The sequence below is a fragment of the Aethalodelphis obliquidens genome, unplaced genomic scaffold, assembly GCF_003676395.1.
Source record: "Aethalodelphis obliquidens isolate GAN/ISIS:26980383/991018 unplaced genomic scaffold, ASM367639v1 scaffold44, whole genome shotgun sequence".
Taxonomy (NCBI): Eukaryota; Metazoa; Chordata; class Mammalia; order Artiodactyla; family Delphinidae; genus Aethalodelphis; species Aethalodelphis obliquidens.
This window is the reverse complement of record NW_020837988.1, coordinates 185,009-203,886: the sequence shown is the minus strand read 5'-3', so window position 1 is coordinate 203,886 and position 18,878 is coordinate 185,009. Positions and strand designations below refer to the sequence as shown.

At 36.4% G+C, this 18,878-nt stretch overlaps 1 protein-coding gene across 8 annotated transcripts in view; it reads right to left on the bottom strand.

The window, feature by feature from the left end:
• The window catches only part of HELZ (helicase with zinc finger), a 150,038-nt gene that overhangs the window by 89,499 nt on the left and 41,661 nt on the right, over window positions 1-18,878 (bottom strand). For 7 of the 8 annotated variants that reach the window (XM_027080418.1, XM_027080415.1, XM_027080421.1 and 4 more), the window contains 6 exons: window positions 16,995-17,046; window positions 15,521-15,596; window positions 13,253-13,451; window positions 12,678-12,785; window positions 11,342-11,639; window positions 4,133-4,400 (listed from right to left, as the gene is read on the bottom strand). In XM_027080418.1, coding sequence (XP_026936219.1) covers window positions 4,133-4,400; window positions 11,342-11,639; window positions 12,678-12,785; window positions 13,253-13,451; window positions 15,521-15,596; window positions 16,995-17,046 — 1,001 coding nt within the window. The remainder of the gene's footprint in view (window positions 1-4,132; window positions 4,401-11,341; window positions 11,640-12,677; window positions 12,786-13,252; window positions 13,452-15,520; window positions 15,597-16,994; window positions 17,047-18,878) is intronic. The other variant, XM_027080422.1, reaches the window with a different exon arrangement.

Sequence of the window (18,878 nt, the reverse complement as noted above, 5' to 3'; positions counted from 1 at the left end):
TATTCCCATTTCACCTACTTCATATTATTCCCTAACAAATTCTTGTAATCCTATAATGTTTTCTCAACTAACTTGGGTAATATATTAAAGTTTTACTGTTACATCTATTTTAGAATCTACCATCCCAAAACACTTGATCACAATTTAGCAGGCATGAAAAATTAATCTCACAGTTTTAAAGCAATAAGAGAATTCTTTTATGACATTGAGTTGTGCCTTGCAACAAAACTCTTGAGGCAGAGACACTAGAACTAAGAAATACAGCTTTTCCTACAGAAAAGTCACCATATGTTCAAGATGCAGACATTAGAGACCTTCTCAAAGTTACAGCTACTAATATTTAATTTTTCTAAAAGATTAACAGGCTGAAACTAAAAAGACATTAGTAAGCGTTCTTAAGTATTAAAATAATATGCATTTTTGAGATTTAGTAACTCAGAAATACCTAAAATACAAAATATATCCTATAATTAACAAAGATACGTCTTAAAAAGAAGGAAAACCATCTTTCCATGGTTCCATGCCACATTTTAAAATCAACTTGAAAGCTTACAGGATTCCTAACATTTTTGGAAATGGCAGAATAGTAGCCCATGGAAGTTTCCGGCCGATTTAAAACCATACTTCCAGCTAAAAGAAATATGGCTCCGTCTATGTTAGAAATAGTTATACCTCTTGAGTGTAACTTTCAAAACACTTCAAAGCTATATATAGTGAGTTTCCCTTCATGCAATTTCAGACTAAATGAATGACAACAAAAGTCAACCATGGTAATAAGCCAAAAAACAGCTGGGTCTGTTGAGGCAGAGCCACAGAACCAAGGTTGAATCAACAGAGGCCTCAGCCACTGCAATGAAGAAATGAGCGTCCGCGTATCGGGCTTGTCCTGCCAGCTTTAGTGCTGGGCAGCCACAATGCCCCAGTCCTGCAGGCCACGACACACTCTGATGCACATGCACATGAGAGCTTCAGCCAGAGCCAATTTCTTTTGAAAATGTATATCTTAGAATGAAATCGATTTCACTGCAAGGTGGAATCATTATTGAATGCACAACACCATGTAGCTGAGGACAAGAGAAGTTGAAAATAAATCTTGAAAGAACTCAGAAGCATATTCTAAAACTTAAATGAAATGCAGTATTATTCTTACCATCTCCACACATCTCATACTAAAACTTAACATAAAAAGAACTCTTAATATCTGGACTGCTTTGAAAAAAATCATCTTTCTTTAAAAAATAAAAAGATAAACCTGATTATCAAATTCAGCCTCAAGCCGAAATACATTTTTTCTAATCTTGAGAGGTTTCATTCAATCCATTTTCAAAAAGAGAAATTCTAAGGTGACCACGTAAAAGTACAGGTCTACCTTGTTTTACTGCACTTCATTGTCCTTTGCAGATACTGCGTTTTTGACGAATTGAAGGGTTATGGCAACCCTAAGTCAAGCAAGGCTATAGGTGCCATTTTTTCAACAACATTTGTTCACTTCATGTCTCTGTGTCACATTCTGGTAGTTCTCACAATATTTCAAACTTTTCCATTATTATTATATGTGTTATGGTGATCTTTTATGTTACCATTTTAACTGTTTTGCGATGCCACAAAACGCAACCGTGCAAGACAGCAAACAACTGTGTGTGTTCTGATTGCTCCACCAACTGGCCGTTCCCCCATCTCTCTCCCTCTCCTCAGACCCCCTATTCCCTGAGACACAAGAGTAATGAAATTAGGCCAGTTAATAACCCTATAATGACCTCTAAGTGTTCAAGTGAAAGAAAGAGTCACATGTCTCTCACTTTATATCAAAAGCCAGAAATGATCAAGCTTAGTGAGGAAGGCATGTCAAAAGCTGAGGCAGGCCAAAAGCTAGGCCTCGTGTACCAGTTATAGCCAAGTTGTGACTGTGAAGGAAAAGTTCTTGAAGGAAATTAGAAGTTGTACTTCAATGAACACACAAATAGTAAGAAAGAAAAACAGCTTTACTGCTGATATGGAGAAAGTTTTAGTGGTTTGGATAGATCAAACCAGCCACAACAGTCCCTTAAACCAAACCCTAATCCAGAACAAGCCCCAACTCTCTTTAATTCTATGAAGGTTGAGAGAGGTGAAGAAGCTGCAGAAGAAAAGCTTGAAGCTAGCAGAGGTGGTTCACGAGGTTGAAAAAAGAAGCCATCTCCATAATGTAAGTAGAAGTGCAAGGTGAAGCAGCAAATGCTGATGCAAAAAGCTGTAACAAGTTATCCAGAAGATCTAGCTAAGATACTTAGTGAAGGTGGCTACACCAAACGGCAGATTCTCAGTATAGATGAAACAGCCTTCTGTTGGAAGAAGACTCCACCTAGGACTTTAGAGAGGGGAAGTCACTGCCTGGCTTCAGAGCTTCAAAGGGCAGGCTGACTCTCATTATGGGCTAATGCAGCTGGTGACTTTAAGTTGAAGCCAATGTTCACTTACGATTCCAAAAATCCTAGGGCCCTTAAGAAATATGTTAAATCTACTCCACCTGTGCCCTATAAATGGAACAACAAAGCCTGGATGACAGCACATCTGTTTACAGCATGGTTAACTGAATATTTTAAGTCCCCTGTTGAGACCTACTGCTCAGAAAAAAGATTCCTTTCAAAATACTACTCCTATCAATGCACCTGGTTACCCAAGAGCTCTGATGGAGAGGAACAACAAGATTAATGTTGTTTTCATGCCTGATAACACAACATCCATTCTAAAGCCCATGGATCAAGAAGTAATTTCGACTAACAAGTCTTATTATTTAAGAAATATATTTCATAAGGCTATGGCTGCTATAGACAGTGATTCCTCTGATGGATCTGGGCAAAGTCAACTGAACACCTTCTAGAAAGGATCTGCCATTCTAGACGCCATTAAAAACATTTGTAATTCATGGGAAGAGGTCAGAATATCAACAGTAACCATAGTTTAATAAAAGAAGCTGATTCCAACCCTCATGGATGACTTTGAGGGGTTCAAGACTTCAGTGGAGGAAGAAACTGCAGATGTGGTAGAAACAGCAAGAGAACTAGAATTAGAAGTGGAGCCCGAAGATGGGACTGAATTACTGCAATCTCGTGATAAAAAGCTAACAGATGAGGGAGTTCCTTCTTATGGATGAGCAAAGAGAGTGGTTTCTTGAGATGGAATCTACTCCTGGTGAAGAGGCTGTGAAGACTGTTGAGATGACAACAGAGGATTTAGAATATGACATAAACGTAGATGATAGAGCAGTGGCAGGGTTTGAGAGGATTGACTCCAGTTTGGAAGAAGTTCTAACTGTGGGTAAAATGCCATCAAACAGTGTTGCTGCTACAGAGAAACTGTTCGTGAAGAGTCAATCGATGCAGCAATTTTAAGAAATTAAAATAAGACACAGCCACCTCAACCTGCAGCAACCACGAACCACCCTGATCAGTCAGCAGCCAGCAACACTGACGCAAGACCCTCCACCGGCAAAAAGATTATGACTTGCTGAAGGCCAGACGATGGTGGGCATTTTTTAGCAATAAAGTATTTTTTAATTAAGGTATGTACCTTTTTTTTTAGACATCCTGATATTTCACTTAATGGCCTACAGAATAGTGTAAACCTAAGTCTTATATGTACTGGGAAATCAACAAATTCATGTGACTTGCTTTACTGCAATATTTGCTTTATCGTGGTGGTCTGGAACCAAGCCCACACTATCTCTGAGGTGTTCCTGTATAGTCCAATCCTTATAATTAAAATGTAAGAAACCAGTATGAATTCCCTCAATACTACTTTCATGATTATTTTTCAAAATATGTGGTCTCCTTCAGTTTTTGAACATTTATTCGACAAATAATCATTGAGTGTTTGCCCTCCCACTGACAGAGACCTCCTGAAGAGCAGGGACCATGCGTTTATACTCCCAGCACGCGGCAGCAAGGCACTGTACACTAGGGATGCCAAGGTGAGCACAGCTCTTCCCTTAAGCTCATATACCAATCCTGGATAACAGCTACTGAATAACAACCGTTTCACCACCTGGCTGCGCTTAGGCACCCCTCCGTATTTTAAACATGAAAAATACTATCCAAAGGGGAGATTTTAAAAAAGAAAGAAAGAAAAGCAAAGTGCTTCTAAAGTAACTTACTTGCTGACTTCCTTATACTGGGCTATCTCCTCAATATAAAGGAGGTCATGCAACCGTGACTGATAGTTGGTCTTGGTCAATGATTTGTCTAAAACGGACTGGGTAAATAGCTGGTCAGCAGAGAGAGGAATTTGGTATCTGATAAGAAGGCTCTTCTCCAAATCAGTAGTTTCATTAGGTTCAAAATCTATAATAGTCTTAGAAGAAGAATCCCAACGCTTAGCCGTGGTTACTAGCTGCTGTTTTGCATGCATCAGGTACTCAAGATCTAAATGGAAACAAAAAACACATTTATAAAGGAACACAACATTAAAATTCTCAAATAATACACTGTGCATTTTGGTAAGAAAATTTTGTATGCTAAAGTTCTTAAAAATGAAACAATATAAAACCCCAGTTGACAGAGTGTTTTCCCCATGTGAGAAATATGTTTTTGTCTAGGTTAACAAAATAACATAAATAAGAATTCATGTAAAAAATATTTTTTTGTACCTCAGGCTAGGACATACCAGAAATAGTTATTAACATTTAAAAAATATAGATTAACATTTAGAACTTAATCCTTTAGTCAAGAGAAATCTGATCTGCAGGAAGAAAGTATGGTAAATTTCTCATAAGACAAAATCTCATCAGGTGATAATCACTTTTCTCTTCCTACTAGAGAAACAAAAACCTTTTGTGTTTTTTTCCCACATTAAATTCCACATTAAAAGTGATAAAATGTACTATTCAAATGCCATTTCAGAAAAATCCAGTTTAGCCTCAGTTAAATTGCATGGTAAGTAGAGCACAATGTCAAAATGAACGACTGATCAAGTTTTCACAGCTCTGGAAAAAAAATGCAGCAGAATACCCGCACCGGGTGAAATACATCGTAACATAAATCCTGAGCATTGGGTAGCCTCACTCTATCCACAGTGCATTTTAGTTTTCTATTGGGTGGAACACACATACACCTATAAATATGAAACTTGACCAAAAGGGGAAAAAAAATTTGCTTAACTAACTCATTAGGCCAAGATCCAGTTTTAATATAACCTAATTGGAAAGATGGTTTTTACAACTCAAGTTAAAATTTTAGGAAGAAATAATAAAAAGTTTAAACAGAGATCAGTCTCCAAAGCGCAAAGACAAGTTATCCTGTGCTATCTTTGAAATGAGAGCAGATTGTATAATTGTCTTGTCTTGCTTAGTGACAGATTTTGCTATATTTAAATGTTATATATAAACTATAAACATATAAGTATAGTCATCCACCAAGAGAAATTTCTCAATATTAGAAAATAGTTTATCCTAGTATCATAATAAAGATCAAAATGTACAAGTCCTAATTTCTAATCTTTGTTCCTTGAAAAGGCATTTTTACATGCCAGTTTTATTATTCATCAAATGGCAATATAAACACAACTATAACCATCAATATATAAAGATGGTCTTCTTGTTAAAATTTTGCATTTTTAAAATCCTCTGGATGAGATAATGATGGTCTGTTTTTGCAATAGCCTCACGAGAAGTTTCATAAACTAACCACATTTTGTTCCTAAATCACTCTAAAATTGGGCCCTTCCTATCCTTTCATTAGATCATAGCTATAAAAAATATTTAAATTATACAAACGCCAACATTCCTAAAACAGATTATACCATCACTAAAGATCAGATACTATTAACAAAATAGCAAGGATGTACATAATTTTCTTCCCTTAATTCAAAAGTCAAAAGGAGAAACACTAATGGTACAGAAACCAAATAACCAGCTCTTCAAAAAAAAAAACACTAAACTCTGTGCAGTATTGAAGAATTTAGTTAATAGGTAATAAAAGGATGTCTATTCTTTGGGCATAGGGAAATTATATTTCATAATTTTATTTTAAATAAGAAACTGATTCAGACTATACCTACATCAATATTATATTCACATTCTTTAAAAAGTCACTAGCTATTCCTAACTGCCATTTAAGTAACTGGGATAATAACAAACTTAAAATGGTACAGCTTTCCTTTAAAAAAGCTTTTTGCATCACCTATTTAATATACAAAGCAAATTTTGCAGAAAATCATTCTACTCTGGGCTAAAAGTATTCAGGCTTTTTGGGAAAAGTGGCATGAGAAATAGTATTTGTTTTTCTCATTTTACCTATTTACTACCATGATTCCCACCCTGATTTTATGAAGTTCTTAAAATGAATGTCTTCAGCTGGTAGCACAACAATTTCAAAACAATTCCGAAACAATGTTAAATTTTATTCCATCTTTTTAATAACTATAAATACAATATAGGAGAGGGGAGAGCTAGGGGAGCAGGGAGAAGAATCTTGGGAAAATCCATGTGTGCCGGCATCAAAAAGTCTACAAACCACTGACCTTGGCCATTAACTCAGGCGTCCGAGATGGACTGGGGCCAGTGACTACTGAGGGTTTCTTCTGCAAAAACCACTTCTCTTTCCCTGCTCATGTTCAACTTGAGACAAACTTCTGCCTCCAATCCTCTCAGTTGTAAAAAGCTTCTTATTAAACCTGTTTAATTACCCACCTACTTACAGTGCTTAAAGGTCATTAGGTCTTAAGAGCTCCTCTTTAAACAAAGGAGGAAGCTGGGGCTCCCCCAGGGGGACACTGGACACCCTAGTCCTGGGGCTCATCTCGCCCCCCATGCAGCACATGCACCAGCTAACATGCAACCCAGATGTGAACACTGCTCAGGGCAGCCTGAGCCAGTCCATCCATGGTAAGAAAGCACTCTTCCTCAGTCTAAACTAGGCTAAAATTTAAAAAAAAAAAAACATTCTGGAAAGATGAAAAGTGAACAGGTTAGAATCAATATGCATAAAATCACTTAGGGCGAGTTTAACACTGACTTATTAACCAATTCCTGTAATAATAAACCTGAAACGCTGACAAATTAGAAACCTACAGAATGTGTTACCCTGAGATTTGATAGGCAGAAGCTACACATGTATTTTAAGAGAAATTCATAAGAAAAAGTTAAAGATAATTAGAACGTACCTGATAATTAGAACATAATTTCCTGAAGATAACGTAGGGAAGAACTGTTACTATCAAAAATAGAATCCAAGGTTGGAATAACTAGTCTGACACAAGATTCGCTTCCCAACTTCCCTCACCCTTCTGATTACTGTGAATAGCAACTGCTCTCGTTTCAGCCACATAGTTACTATTCTAATAAAGCATCCAAAGGGTTGGTTTGTTTTATCTTGAAGTATGTAGTACAGCAGACTTGAAAATTATCCTTAACAAACCCTAGACCGTGGATAAGAAGTTAGGAGAAAAACATGCAGTGTCCTACATACCCAGCACAAAGGCTGACACACAAGAAGCATGCAGTAAATGCATTTCAAATGTGGGATTTATTAAAAACAGGTATATTTATCTAGGACTTAAAGAGAATGAGACGAAATGATTCCTAATTCCAAAATTGGATACAACACTCTTCCTTAGGAAACATTTTGGTCTGTGGCTTTACAAATCTTGACAGCCCAAATCAACAATAAAACAAAATCCCAAAGGAAACCCAAACTACGACTTCAGCTATCCATTTCAACATTGTTCCTTTCACTAAAAGAGCTACTCAGACGTAAGATGAACATCTCTTAGCTTATCCATGTTGTCTGTTCTCTTAATGAGGCTAATAAAAAGTTAAAACAGCGGAGTAACAACATAGGAGTACCTCACACTTTTTACATGCTTCTACTCATTTACATTTATCTTTTATTGACAAATCTACTATTTTTTGTTTGTTCTGTTTTTTTCTTTTTGGCCACGCCATGCAGCATATGGGATCTTAGTTCCCCCGACAAGGGATTGAACCCGTGCCCCCTGCATTGGAAGCGTGGAGTCTTAACCACTGGACTGCCAGGGAAGCCCCTATTTTTTATATCAATTTTTCTATTAATTTTCTGACCCCGTAATAGTAAACATTATATATTTATACATATAAACATGTCCTTAATTTACCAACAACTTTGACAGCCAGAGATAATTTTTAAGACGTACTTTTAATGTTAATTTTAACATACATTGCTAGACTAAAAGTAATGTGTAATAAATACCATTTTCAAATTTAAATATAAGAACTAATTTCCAACATGTAGTTTCCAGATATTCAAAGCAGAATTCCAGATCAGTTTTGTCAAGCAAAAATCTTCTATGACTCAAATTGAGGTATAAAGTGTATAATGCAGTTTGTGTTCTAAGCAAGGGGGAAACTCACTAACTTCCTTCTTTTGTAAATGTCCTTTGCCACAAATTTGTGAGAAGCACATCTTTAATCCAAAAAAAATTTTTTTAGTTCATATAATGCCTTTTTCTGTACCTGAACCTCACCAACAAGGAAAAAACAATGAAAAAAACTACATCAATTGTAAGAGTAGTAAAAATATCAAAGACAGAACTAAAAATGAGCACAACAGGTCAGCTAAATTAATGACAAAAAAAGCCAATCAAATGTCATCTAGCTTGCCTAAACCTAGATTTAAGTTTTTCTCTTTATAATGTTCAAAATATCTTATCAGAAAATACATTTTGTAGATTTTATATTGTTCTCTTGTAATATTTGTTTTTCCTATGTCCTTGAAAAACAAATTTCACTATGTGAAATTGTTTTAATGTTTCCAAATTAGTTCAAGAAAATGCTTGATTTTATTCAATTATTTTCCATAACATAATTAGAAGTAAGACCTTGTTTAAAGGAAAATAGGCAAAGATATCAAACTGCAAAAAGGTCACTAAGAAAAAGGATATAGTATTATAGAAAGGGGGGAGGGTATATAGTATTGGTCCCAAATGGGAGAACATCCCTGTCTGTATTAATTCCCGCTACCATATCTGAATCAAATATAAATTTTACTATATTTTTAAACTGATATATCAGAAACATCAGAAATGAGACTCTTTATTTCTTCCAGTTACCAGTCTCAAAACATCATTCATCTTGGGACAACTTCTCTTGCCAAGATCTCTAAGTGCTGCTGCCTCAGTAACTTGGGTCTTCATCTCTGCTCTTCAGTCCCCTGGCTGCACCCTAGTCTGGGTCCTCACTAGAAGAACAAAAACACAAAAACAAAACCAAACAAAAAACCCTTCTCTCTTCCTTTTTTCTTTCTGTTTGCAAACCGGAAATTATCCTAATGATGGCTAATGATAACATCAGCAGCTACTATCTACTGAATGCCTGCTATGTGCCAGATGCTGTGCAAGGTTTAGTTCCAGTTCTCACGATAATCCTCTATGACAGATATTACTAGCCCCATTTACCAGAAGTTTCCACACGAAGCTCAGAGATGTTAAGTTCTCTGCCCAGGGTCATACAGGAATTAAGTAGAAAATCAGGATTTGAATCCAGTTCTATTTAACTCTGAAGTCTGTCCACTGCTCTGTTTCTCCAACTAGAAAAGTAGCACATAGCTGGGGCAAAAGCCGCCAAAGCACCCTCAATCTCTCAAGCCCATGAGGGTGCCCTGAAATCCTCCTCATTTCCTCTTTTTATTGCAGATATTTAATATTTTATATTATTAATTAAATAGGCTTTTATTAACTAGTACAGATTTTTGACAACACTTACAAACTTATTTTTATGGGAAATGAGTCATGAGTTAAAAGCCACAATCTAAAAGCAAACTTTTAAAGTACAACCCACATGTAAGCCAAGAACATCCTTTTAGAATTATATTTGAGAGTAGGAGATGCATGTCAGTATCTGTATGATTTTAAATCTCCTTATGATTTAAGAAAGGTGCAATCCAGTAGTCCTCAAGTTCTAGTCTCTAAAAGCAACGTAATGGCGTAAGAGTAAACAAACCACTGCATTCAAGAGAAATCCAGCCTGCGTTGTTTTTGAAAATAAAGTTTTATTGGAACACAGTCACACTCATCCATTTACATATTGTCTATGGCAGCTTTCTCACTATAATGCAGAGCTGAGTAATTGGAATAGAGATCATCTGCCCTGTAACACCTAAAATATTTACTATCTGGCCCTTTACAGAAAAAAATCTGCCAACTAACTGCTCTATTAGTAAATATAAATCAAGTATTTTTATTTCATCAACTACTGTATCTGTTTGGCTATGGGAATTAACATATTTTTATTCCAAAGAGTAGTAGAAAGATGACAAAAGCAGAACACAACAGAATAAAAACAGGTAAAAGGGATCAAAGTAAATGAGAAATGTGGGTAAAATGAAGTCTGGGTAATAACACGAGCACAGATACAGGAAGTAACACCTACTTGTTCGATTTCGGCACACATGTTGCTTCAACCCTACTCACGGCTAAAGGTAAGGGGACAGAACCAGTTCCAGCCGTTCGTTATGTCCAAAAAATAAAGTCCTAGCATTTACTCATGAAAAAAACTTCTAGGTTCTCATAAATGGGACACTGTGGACAGAATGAAAAACATCCTCCACAATATGCTTAGTTATAGCCAATATAACAGCAAGTTTCAGACAGCTCTGCTATACGAAGTGCTTGTTAAATAAATATTTAGTGCTCAGGAAATAAAATAAAGCACCTATAAATCCAACCAAGAGCCAAGGAAATGGAGGCTAGCATGCCCTTCCCTTATCCAGCTGGATCTTGGCGTAAAATTGAGGTTTAGGCAGTAACATGACAATTCACAAAGTAATTCACCATCTTCTGCAGGTGCCTGCATGTTAAAACCAGGGACCTCTTCCCAAGAACGTGAAAGCAGATCCTATTAAAGGCACTGTGGTCTCCTTTATACTAGTAAAATCAAGTTATGAAAGCTTATTTTTAGGACTTTCCATTCAGAGATAACATACTAATATCAGCAAAGTTAATTGGACCATCAGGTGAACATGGAGATAGACACTGTAGGTGTATTCACAATTACCACTGAAATTACATTCTACCCAAACTAATACTGAAAGGTTTTAACTGTGCTAAAATCATCAAATGAAGTTGGTAGACCAAAGGAGACCTGACCATCTACTCACACAAGTCTGGGGAACCTCAAAGCAAGCTTTGCCTGATGACTGTATGAAGTGACCAGGGCATAATGCAAACCATTCTAATCCCATTACACAGTAAATGAGTCAATAAACTTGGGATCCTTTTCTTACTATTCCCTCCCTGTCCATGGTATATTTAGGGGCCAGTACCTATCTTTTAATGGTGCTGTTACAGTGCCTTTTAATACATTGTTATCAGGGGAAAAAAGGCTAAATTTTACCTTCTGTAGAAGCTGCATCAATCATTACTCTCTGCATGAGTACTGGTTCCAATCCAAAGTCGAAAACTATGGTTTGGCGAAAAGTTCCAAATATTTCTGTGTTAAATGCTATCCCGACTTTATACACGTAATGATCTAATCCATTTTGGGCCATCTTTCCTCCTATCCATTCTTGACAGTTTTCTGGGACTTCTTGTGACACCTGGGTAGCACTATCTCCGGCAGATATTGCAACGATACTAAAATGAGGGCGATGAGCATCGTAAAGCAATGCTACACGGTACAGCATTCTTGCAGGCTACAAGGAAGTTAGAATAATTTGTTGAGTACAAGGGGGTGAAAAATCCAGTTGTAATTGGGCTCTTCAATGAAAATATTGCCATAAGGGACTTGTACTTTCCCATGCTTCTAAGATACTATGTTAAAAACACAAGTTGTACTCATAAGCCATTTAAGAAAAAAAATCAGTTGTTAAAATGATATATTTATGATGTCAGTTATACCTCAATAAGGCTGACAGTTTCAAAAACGATATATTTACGCTCCATTACTAGCCTCCCTGCTCTTTCTGCGATACATTCATCTTTCGCTGTGGCAAAAGCTTTCGCCCTGTATCACCGTCACCTCCAACCTTCCATACCCTTGGCCTAAAAAAGTTTCATCTAGCCTCAAGGAGGAAGTCTTCATAGGAGAGCAGTGACCTCTGAAGACACTGAATTGGGTTCAAGGCCAAAGCTAAACGTTCCCAGATTTTTCATCCCAAGATGCAGATGGTACAGTGGAAGAAACATCACAAAAAAGTACACAAAACTTTTCCACTGCATATATTCACAGAAATATTTTACTTTGCTTCATTCTTAAACTTTGAATATTATAATTCAGGATGGGAAGCACTGCAGAAAAATGTCTCATATTAAAAACCCGTTATTACAGAATTTGTGATTTCATTAAATCAAAATTAAAAACAAACTCATTGTTTGAATATCTTAGAACCACCAGATTAAACAATTCAATTTTTAAATAGTTAACTACAAGCCGTGAACCCCATCCTACGTTTTAAGTTTGGAAGACAACATGTCGAAGACCTCTTCACCAAATAAATAAATAAGCAAGTATCTAAACATCTACAAAGCTTTTATCTCAAAATCTAAGAAAAATCTGTACCCTTCATGATCAAAATACAGAAATATGCTTTATCACAATATAGAACCTACATAAAAATGTACTTAGAATAAAACATTTTCAGTGCTCTTTCAACACACAGATTTAAAGGTCCAAAAAGCCTTTACGAAAACTGAAAGACATTTATATTCTTTAACTATCACAAAATTCATACCTTACAAGTGAGAGCAAAGGTCCATGTCTGGTGAGATTTTTTGGTGTTGACAGTAACGGACAGATCAGGATTATGCTCTACCTTTACTCCTTCTATACATTCACTAAGCTGAAAACAGAGAGCAACTAATGTTACGTTTTATTCCTAAAAACACAAACAAACACTTTCGGCATGGCAAATAAATGTTAACGGTAAAGATGCTGATGGAACTGTTTACAAAGCAAGGTATTTTGTACATTAATTTTCAGTTATTTTTATAAGCACAAAATATAATAAAGCTAAAATAAGAGACATAAGAAAACTAACAACAACAACAAAAAGAAATGGCAATAAAAACTCCCTGAATGAAGACAAATTAATATAATACCTGCAAGTCTCCAAACAAATGGTTTAGTTCTGCTCTTTATTTTAGCAAATGGGTCTACTTTTGCTACTAAAAACACTTTATCAAGAATCAAGTGTTTCATATGGAGGACAGGGAAATAAACCAAGATACAGCACGAAACAAAGTCAAGACTCAAACAAGGGCACTGTTTAAAACAAACAAACAAAAAAATGCAGTTTATTTTCCTCACCACTTTCTCAGGAGATAATGAATTCATCCACTTTTCTATCAAGGTTTCCATGTAACTGCCTGAGAGCTGTTTATTCTCATTTTGCTGTTTCAATTTTATCAACCGTGAAGCATATCTTTTCTGCCATTCTGCTAGTTCTTCCTGGGAATGTGCTGAAGTACACTGGGCACCATACCTACAGATTCCTTGCTCTAAAAATCTAAGTAGAATAGGAAAGACTGTTTTATCATATACTTTGTTGGACCATTTAAAAGATAAACTTCCAGCATTTGCCCTCCGACTCTCCAATAACAAAAACAAAACTTCATCTCCTGAAAGGCCATATTTATCACATGTCTTGCACCGAAGAGGAAGAAGACGTTTAGGAAACATTTGTAACAGTTAATCAAAACAGCAACCCCCCCATGTTCACTGACCTCTTTCTCTGGAATAAGGGGATGACAAAGCAGAACATATTCATAACCGCCCCCCACCCACAAAAACTGGCATTGCAAAGGTAGCTTCCTTCATGACATAACAACTCTGTTAGACAATTCCTCTTAGAGCAGAATTTTTCTAAAGCAACACTGACATCAAGTGGATTAGTTCGTCAAGCACAGGTATGCCCTACTTCCCAAAATGATACGACCTAAAGAAAATTTTCCACATACTAGAAATTTTGTTCTGGAAAAAAAAAAAAAAAAAAGTAATATGTCACTGAACTAAGATTTCAAGGCTTCTACTTTTCACCTTCAAATGTAATGCCTTCACTCTTCTCTACATTACTATTGCCTATATTTCATTGAAAATATTGGACTATATTAATTTGCTTGAAGTTTTAAATAAATAAAGAATAAAAGTTTTATGTAAGAATCACAATTAATTCAATAGTCAGATTAAATTCTTCAATGGGTAAATTCATAAACGTTCATTTTAGAGGCTATAGGGTTAATATTTCTCAATGCTTATGACTCAGAAAATTCAACTGATAATTCAATGGTCAAAACAGATAAAAATGCAAGACTTTGATCAGTAACTTTTTTAAGTTTTAAATACTCTATAAAATAACAGATCCAGCCAGTTTTTAAACATTCAAAAAATAATAAAAGATCTTCTGAGAGAAAAAATGAAAATCAAACTATAAATAGCAAATGGATAAAAGCGATGTTATGTTATAGATAATTTTTCAACTGGAAAAATATGAATAATAAGAAATACAAAATGAACCACAGCACAGTGTACATTATCAAGTGTTTCACCCTATTTGAAAAGACGAGTGTATTTAAAGCTTTTCTTGATGATACATAAAGTACTTGAACTTAAATTATGCTATTTATTAAGTTCTCTTATGCTTAAGACACATTTAAAATCATGCATTTGTTTCTCTTCAGTATGTCGTAATAAGCCAAATATTTCTTTGTCTTTCTATTGCTTTGCTTTAAATTATTTCCCTAAAAATTGAAGGTTTGATAGTCTCATCTGGACTATGAATTTTCTCATACTTCCTTTGCATAGGATCACGTTCTACCTCTCCTACAACATTGATGCCACCAGGATTTTAAAAATTTACTACCTAGTTTCTTTATTTCTGCAATAAAATCAAACCTGACCTCTTGACTATTCAATCATCAAAGCTGCATATCAAACTTCCTTCATTATCAAAAGCAACCCAGAGTAATTAGAACTTATATCTAAAAAACCAATAGTTTCTAGTTCTTATAAAAAGAACCTTTCTTAATGTAACTTTAAAAATTCTTTCTACCTTAACATATAATTATTAAATTTTGAAAGGTTAGCCCTTCAAATATAAATTACTCATAAATTCTATATAAGATTACGTGATAATAGATTTTCTCTTTTTTAGAAAAGTTATTAAAATAATTTAAGATTTCTTTATCTATTTTATGCTCCATTTCAGTTTAAATAAGGTAACTTCAACTTCAATCACCATAATTTAGGTAAATTTCACATAAACGAGATCAGCAATTAAATTGAGTCATATTAATCCAACTGGTATTACAGAAGTCTTAACAATCTCCATTTAGATCACTGTTGTTTATAATTAAAAGAAGGATCATCAATATGGTTTTGATTTTTATTATTTAATGATAATGACCATTTTGGCTTCTGTTTCAAATTTAAAATAAACCATTCTACTCAATTGTTATGCTTCTTCCTTCACATATTATCTTCTTTAAATCGGAATTACTACTTTTCAAAAAGTGAAGGAAAATTAACTATCCTTTGAATAAAGACATGTCATTGGTTTAAAAAAAAAATTCACGTTACCTTTTACACAAAGTATATTCCTCGCTGCTTGTGATTCCCCTAGGTGGTGGGCGGAAATGCCAACCATTACAAGATCCTAGAGAGTAATCAGGATATATAGTCTTATCATTTGAGGCTTGCTGATAATTCTGATATTTTAATGTGTAAGAAATACTATAAACCCTCCATACACATCATCTCAGATGATGTAAAAAGAACATGACATGCTTGCCTCTACCAAAAGAGCCCTCTACCAATCAAATGAATTATAAATCACTTAGCATATGAAACTTAGAAACCACTGAAGAAGCAGTTACACAGCAGCTAAGACAAATCAATGGCCCTTACTCTACCCCAGCGACTGGCAGACATACTTCCAAGTGCAGTCTCCTGCCTGGCATCTAAAGGGGAGATGTGTTTGGCATGCTTGTCATTTCTTAAGTATGAGTCGCGTCTCTATTAGGAACTATTTCAGGAATGAGAAAATTATGGTATCCTGGAAGGAAATTTTGTAAAACAAATTCCAGTACTGCATATGGAGTGAGAAGAAGTTCCACATTACCATCCACGTTCCTTAGGGTCTGTCTGACACATGGCACTGAATAAAGTAATCTTTTTTTAATAATTGAAATGAAGTTCAAAAAGGTGAATTCTGAGATAGGAGCTAAAAAATAACATTAGTTTCCTTCTGAATACAATGCGTTTTAATGCACGTGGATAAAAGGTCCCAAATAAGCCAGGAAAACAAAGCGTCAGAGAGAACGGCTGAGCTCTAGAGGCTGAGCGGGCAGCAGTAAGTGTCCCAGGACCTTGCAGCCATTTTCTACCCCCTCACAAGTCACTGTGCTCCCCCGCCCCCAAAACACACTCCGCCCGGCTGAGTTTAAAGCTGCGTTTCACCCCTTCCTATCTGCGTGACTGGGAGAATTACCGAACCTTAATGAACATCAGTTTTATCATCTATCAAAAAGATGAAGAAAGACTCTAAGAAGTCAGTACTCGTTTCTGTGAAAGCCACTACGTGGTAGACATCATTTAGCAAACGCTCAATGAATGCCAGTCTCTCTTCACCTTCCCCTGGCAGGAGAAGAGGAGAATCACAGACTTTCATTGTGGCAGGAACAACTCAGCTTACAGGTCAGCACTTCCAAAAAGTAGTAACTGTACTAGCCTGTGATAGAGAGAAAGGAGAAAAGACCTCCCTCTACAGATTGCTAAGAGCAGGGTTCATTCAAGTTCAGAACTGCGCACATGGAGGAAAGAAGGTAAAATAGGTCACTTCTGGGGTTACCTCCCATCTCCGTACTCTATAACTCCATGACAGGGGCTAGTGAATGAACTGCTTCCATCCGCACTACTTCTTAAGTTATATCTTTATATTCTCTCCTGTACCTCCACTAACATGTAATCTAACTCAGAAATTTCCTCCCAATAATCAACAAAGAAGCAATGCTCAAAATCACAGCTACCAGAAGTTATGCAGTTTCGTACTTACCCTCTTCTAAGTCTTCCACGTGATATCCAGGGAGGACATTACCAGTTGCTGTCTGCAATTTTTCAAATGAAAGAAATTTTTATAATAAGAAATAACTAGTTGATGTTGAATTAAACTTGGAAATTTTAAATATTTTTTAAAAAGCTTTAGATTGAATATTTAGAAATTTTTAATAAACATTAATATGCAAACGGTGTTTTTTGCTCTTTGCTCTAGTTTCCATATGTAAGTATGGAAAAGAAGTACTTCTATGGTCCTCATTAAGGAAACTGATAGAGATTCCTTCCCTACATAAAAATTACCTGGGTGCAAGAGAAGTCTCAGTCCCCAGCCCTGAACCCCGTGGAGTAGCACCTTCCATCCGTGTATGTACTGCACTCTCCTCTGCTAACGCCTACAGTATGACCAGCCACTTCTCCTGCATCAAGTGCAGCACCACCACCACTTCAGGACCGGGGAGCATATCCTGGCCGAGTCCCCCTCGCTGCTCTAGGATGAGACCTTCTCCCACAGTGGAGCCCATGGCTGGGGACCCACTCACCCTGACTTCCTGGCTTTCTCGACCCCTCGAATGCAGGTAAGACCTCCATCTGCCCCTTTGGCTATAACTTTACTCTAAGCTCCACACCCCCAATTTCAACTGAGTGCCAGCTAGAGAATAGTTAAGTGCCGCTTAACTATCCTATAGCATTTTACATGCTGGGTCACTGTCAGCCATGCACAGACCCACTGTCAACAGCCTGCAACTGCCTTTCTGCATTCCTGCGCCTCAGAGGATCCGGCACATAATGAATGCTCAGTAAATCTGAATGGATGGGGGGATGGGTAGATGGATGGATGACCGCCCATGCACTTCAAACACAGTATGTTTAAATAAAATTCATCAACTTTAACCCCAAAGCTCATCTTCCTTCAGTGCTGCTTATCTCAAGTGAATGGATTCATCTTCCCCCAAAAGAGCCAGGCTGAAACCCTGAAAGTCAGACTCTGTCCTGCTCCGAGTATTCTCCAAATCTTTGCCCAACCAGGTCTAGAATGCCTCTCATGTCTGTCTCATACTCAACGCCCCCTGCCACTATCCTAGGTAAGAGCATCATTACTACTTGTCTCATCTACCCCTGAACCAACTGACTGACAACTTATTGTACCAAGTCACTCCTGGGTCTTTACTTAGCTGCCTCTATCCTTTAACTTCAGTTCTGACACTAGCCTCCCTGGTTTCCCTGCAGGGTGTTTATCTCTCCTTTCCCTGCTTGTACTTCCATTACAGAACCTGCTGACCACAGGCTGCCCTGTGGGTACATTAGCTATGCACATCTTGGGCTGGCCCTTCAGATTGTTTTTCATGGATTTCTCAGCTTTCCAAAACGCAAAGAACCTTGAAGAGCACACGCACTCAGTAAATGTTGAACTGAATGAGAAGGAGGAAACGGTATCCCAAGATGATATTTGGAACGTCTTGTACCATAGAAAGAATGGCATAAATGCTAATTGGGTATAACTGAAACAATAATATCACCATAATTTACATGTCACTGATTAAATTGGACCCTTTTTAGGTTGGGCTGGAACTAAATCACCATAATACTGTTTCAACAGGAAAATGCCTTCTGATTCTCAAACTACTTACTAACAAGTTTTTAAAGACAACCCATTCTTTTTGTAAAATGAGGACTGAATATAAGAATACATAAGCTAACAAATAAATCAGGAGTAATTATTAACATTATAAGGACTCTATGCGCACCAAAAAGGTATATTAAAAGATCCTTTAAAATTCTATAAGCAAGATCTAAGCAGCATAGTCCCACAGTAGCCCTTAAAATATGATTCTAACTGCACAGAATTTTTAAGAGCTAAAAATTCACTTCAAGTATAAATTGA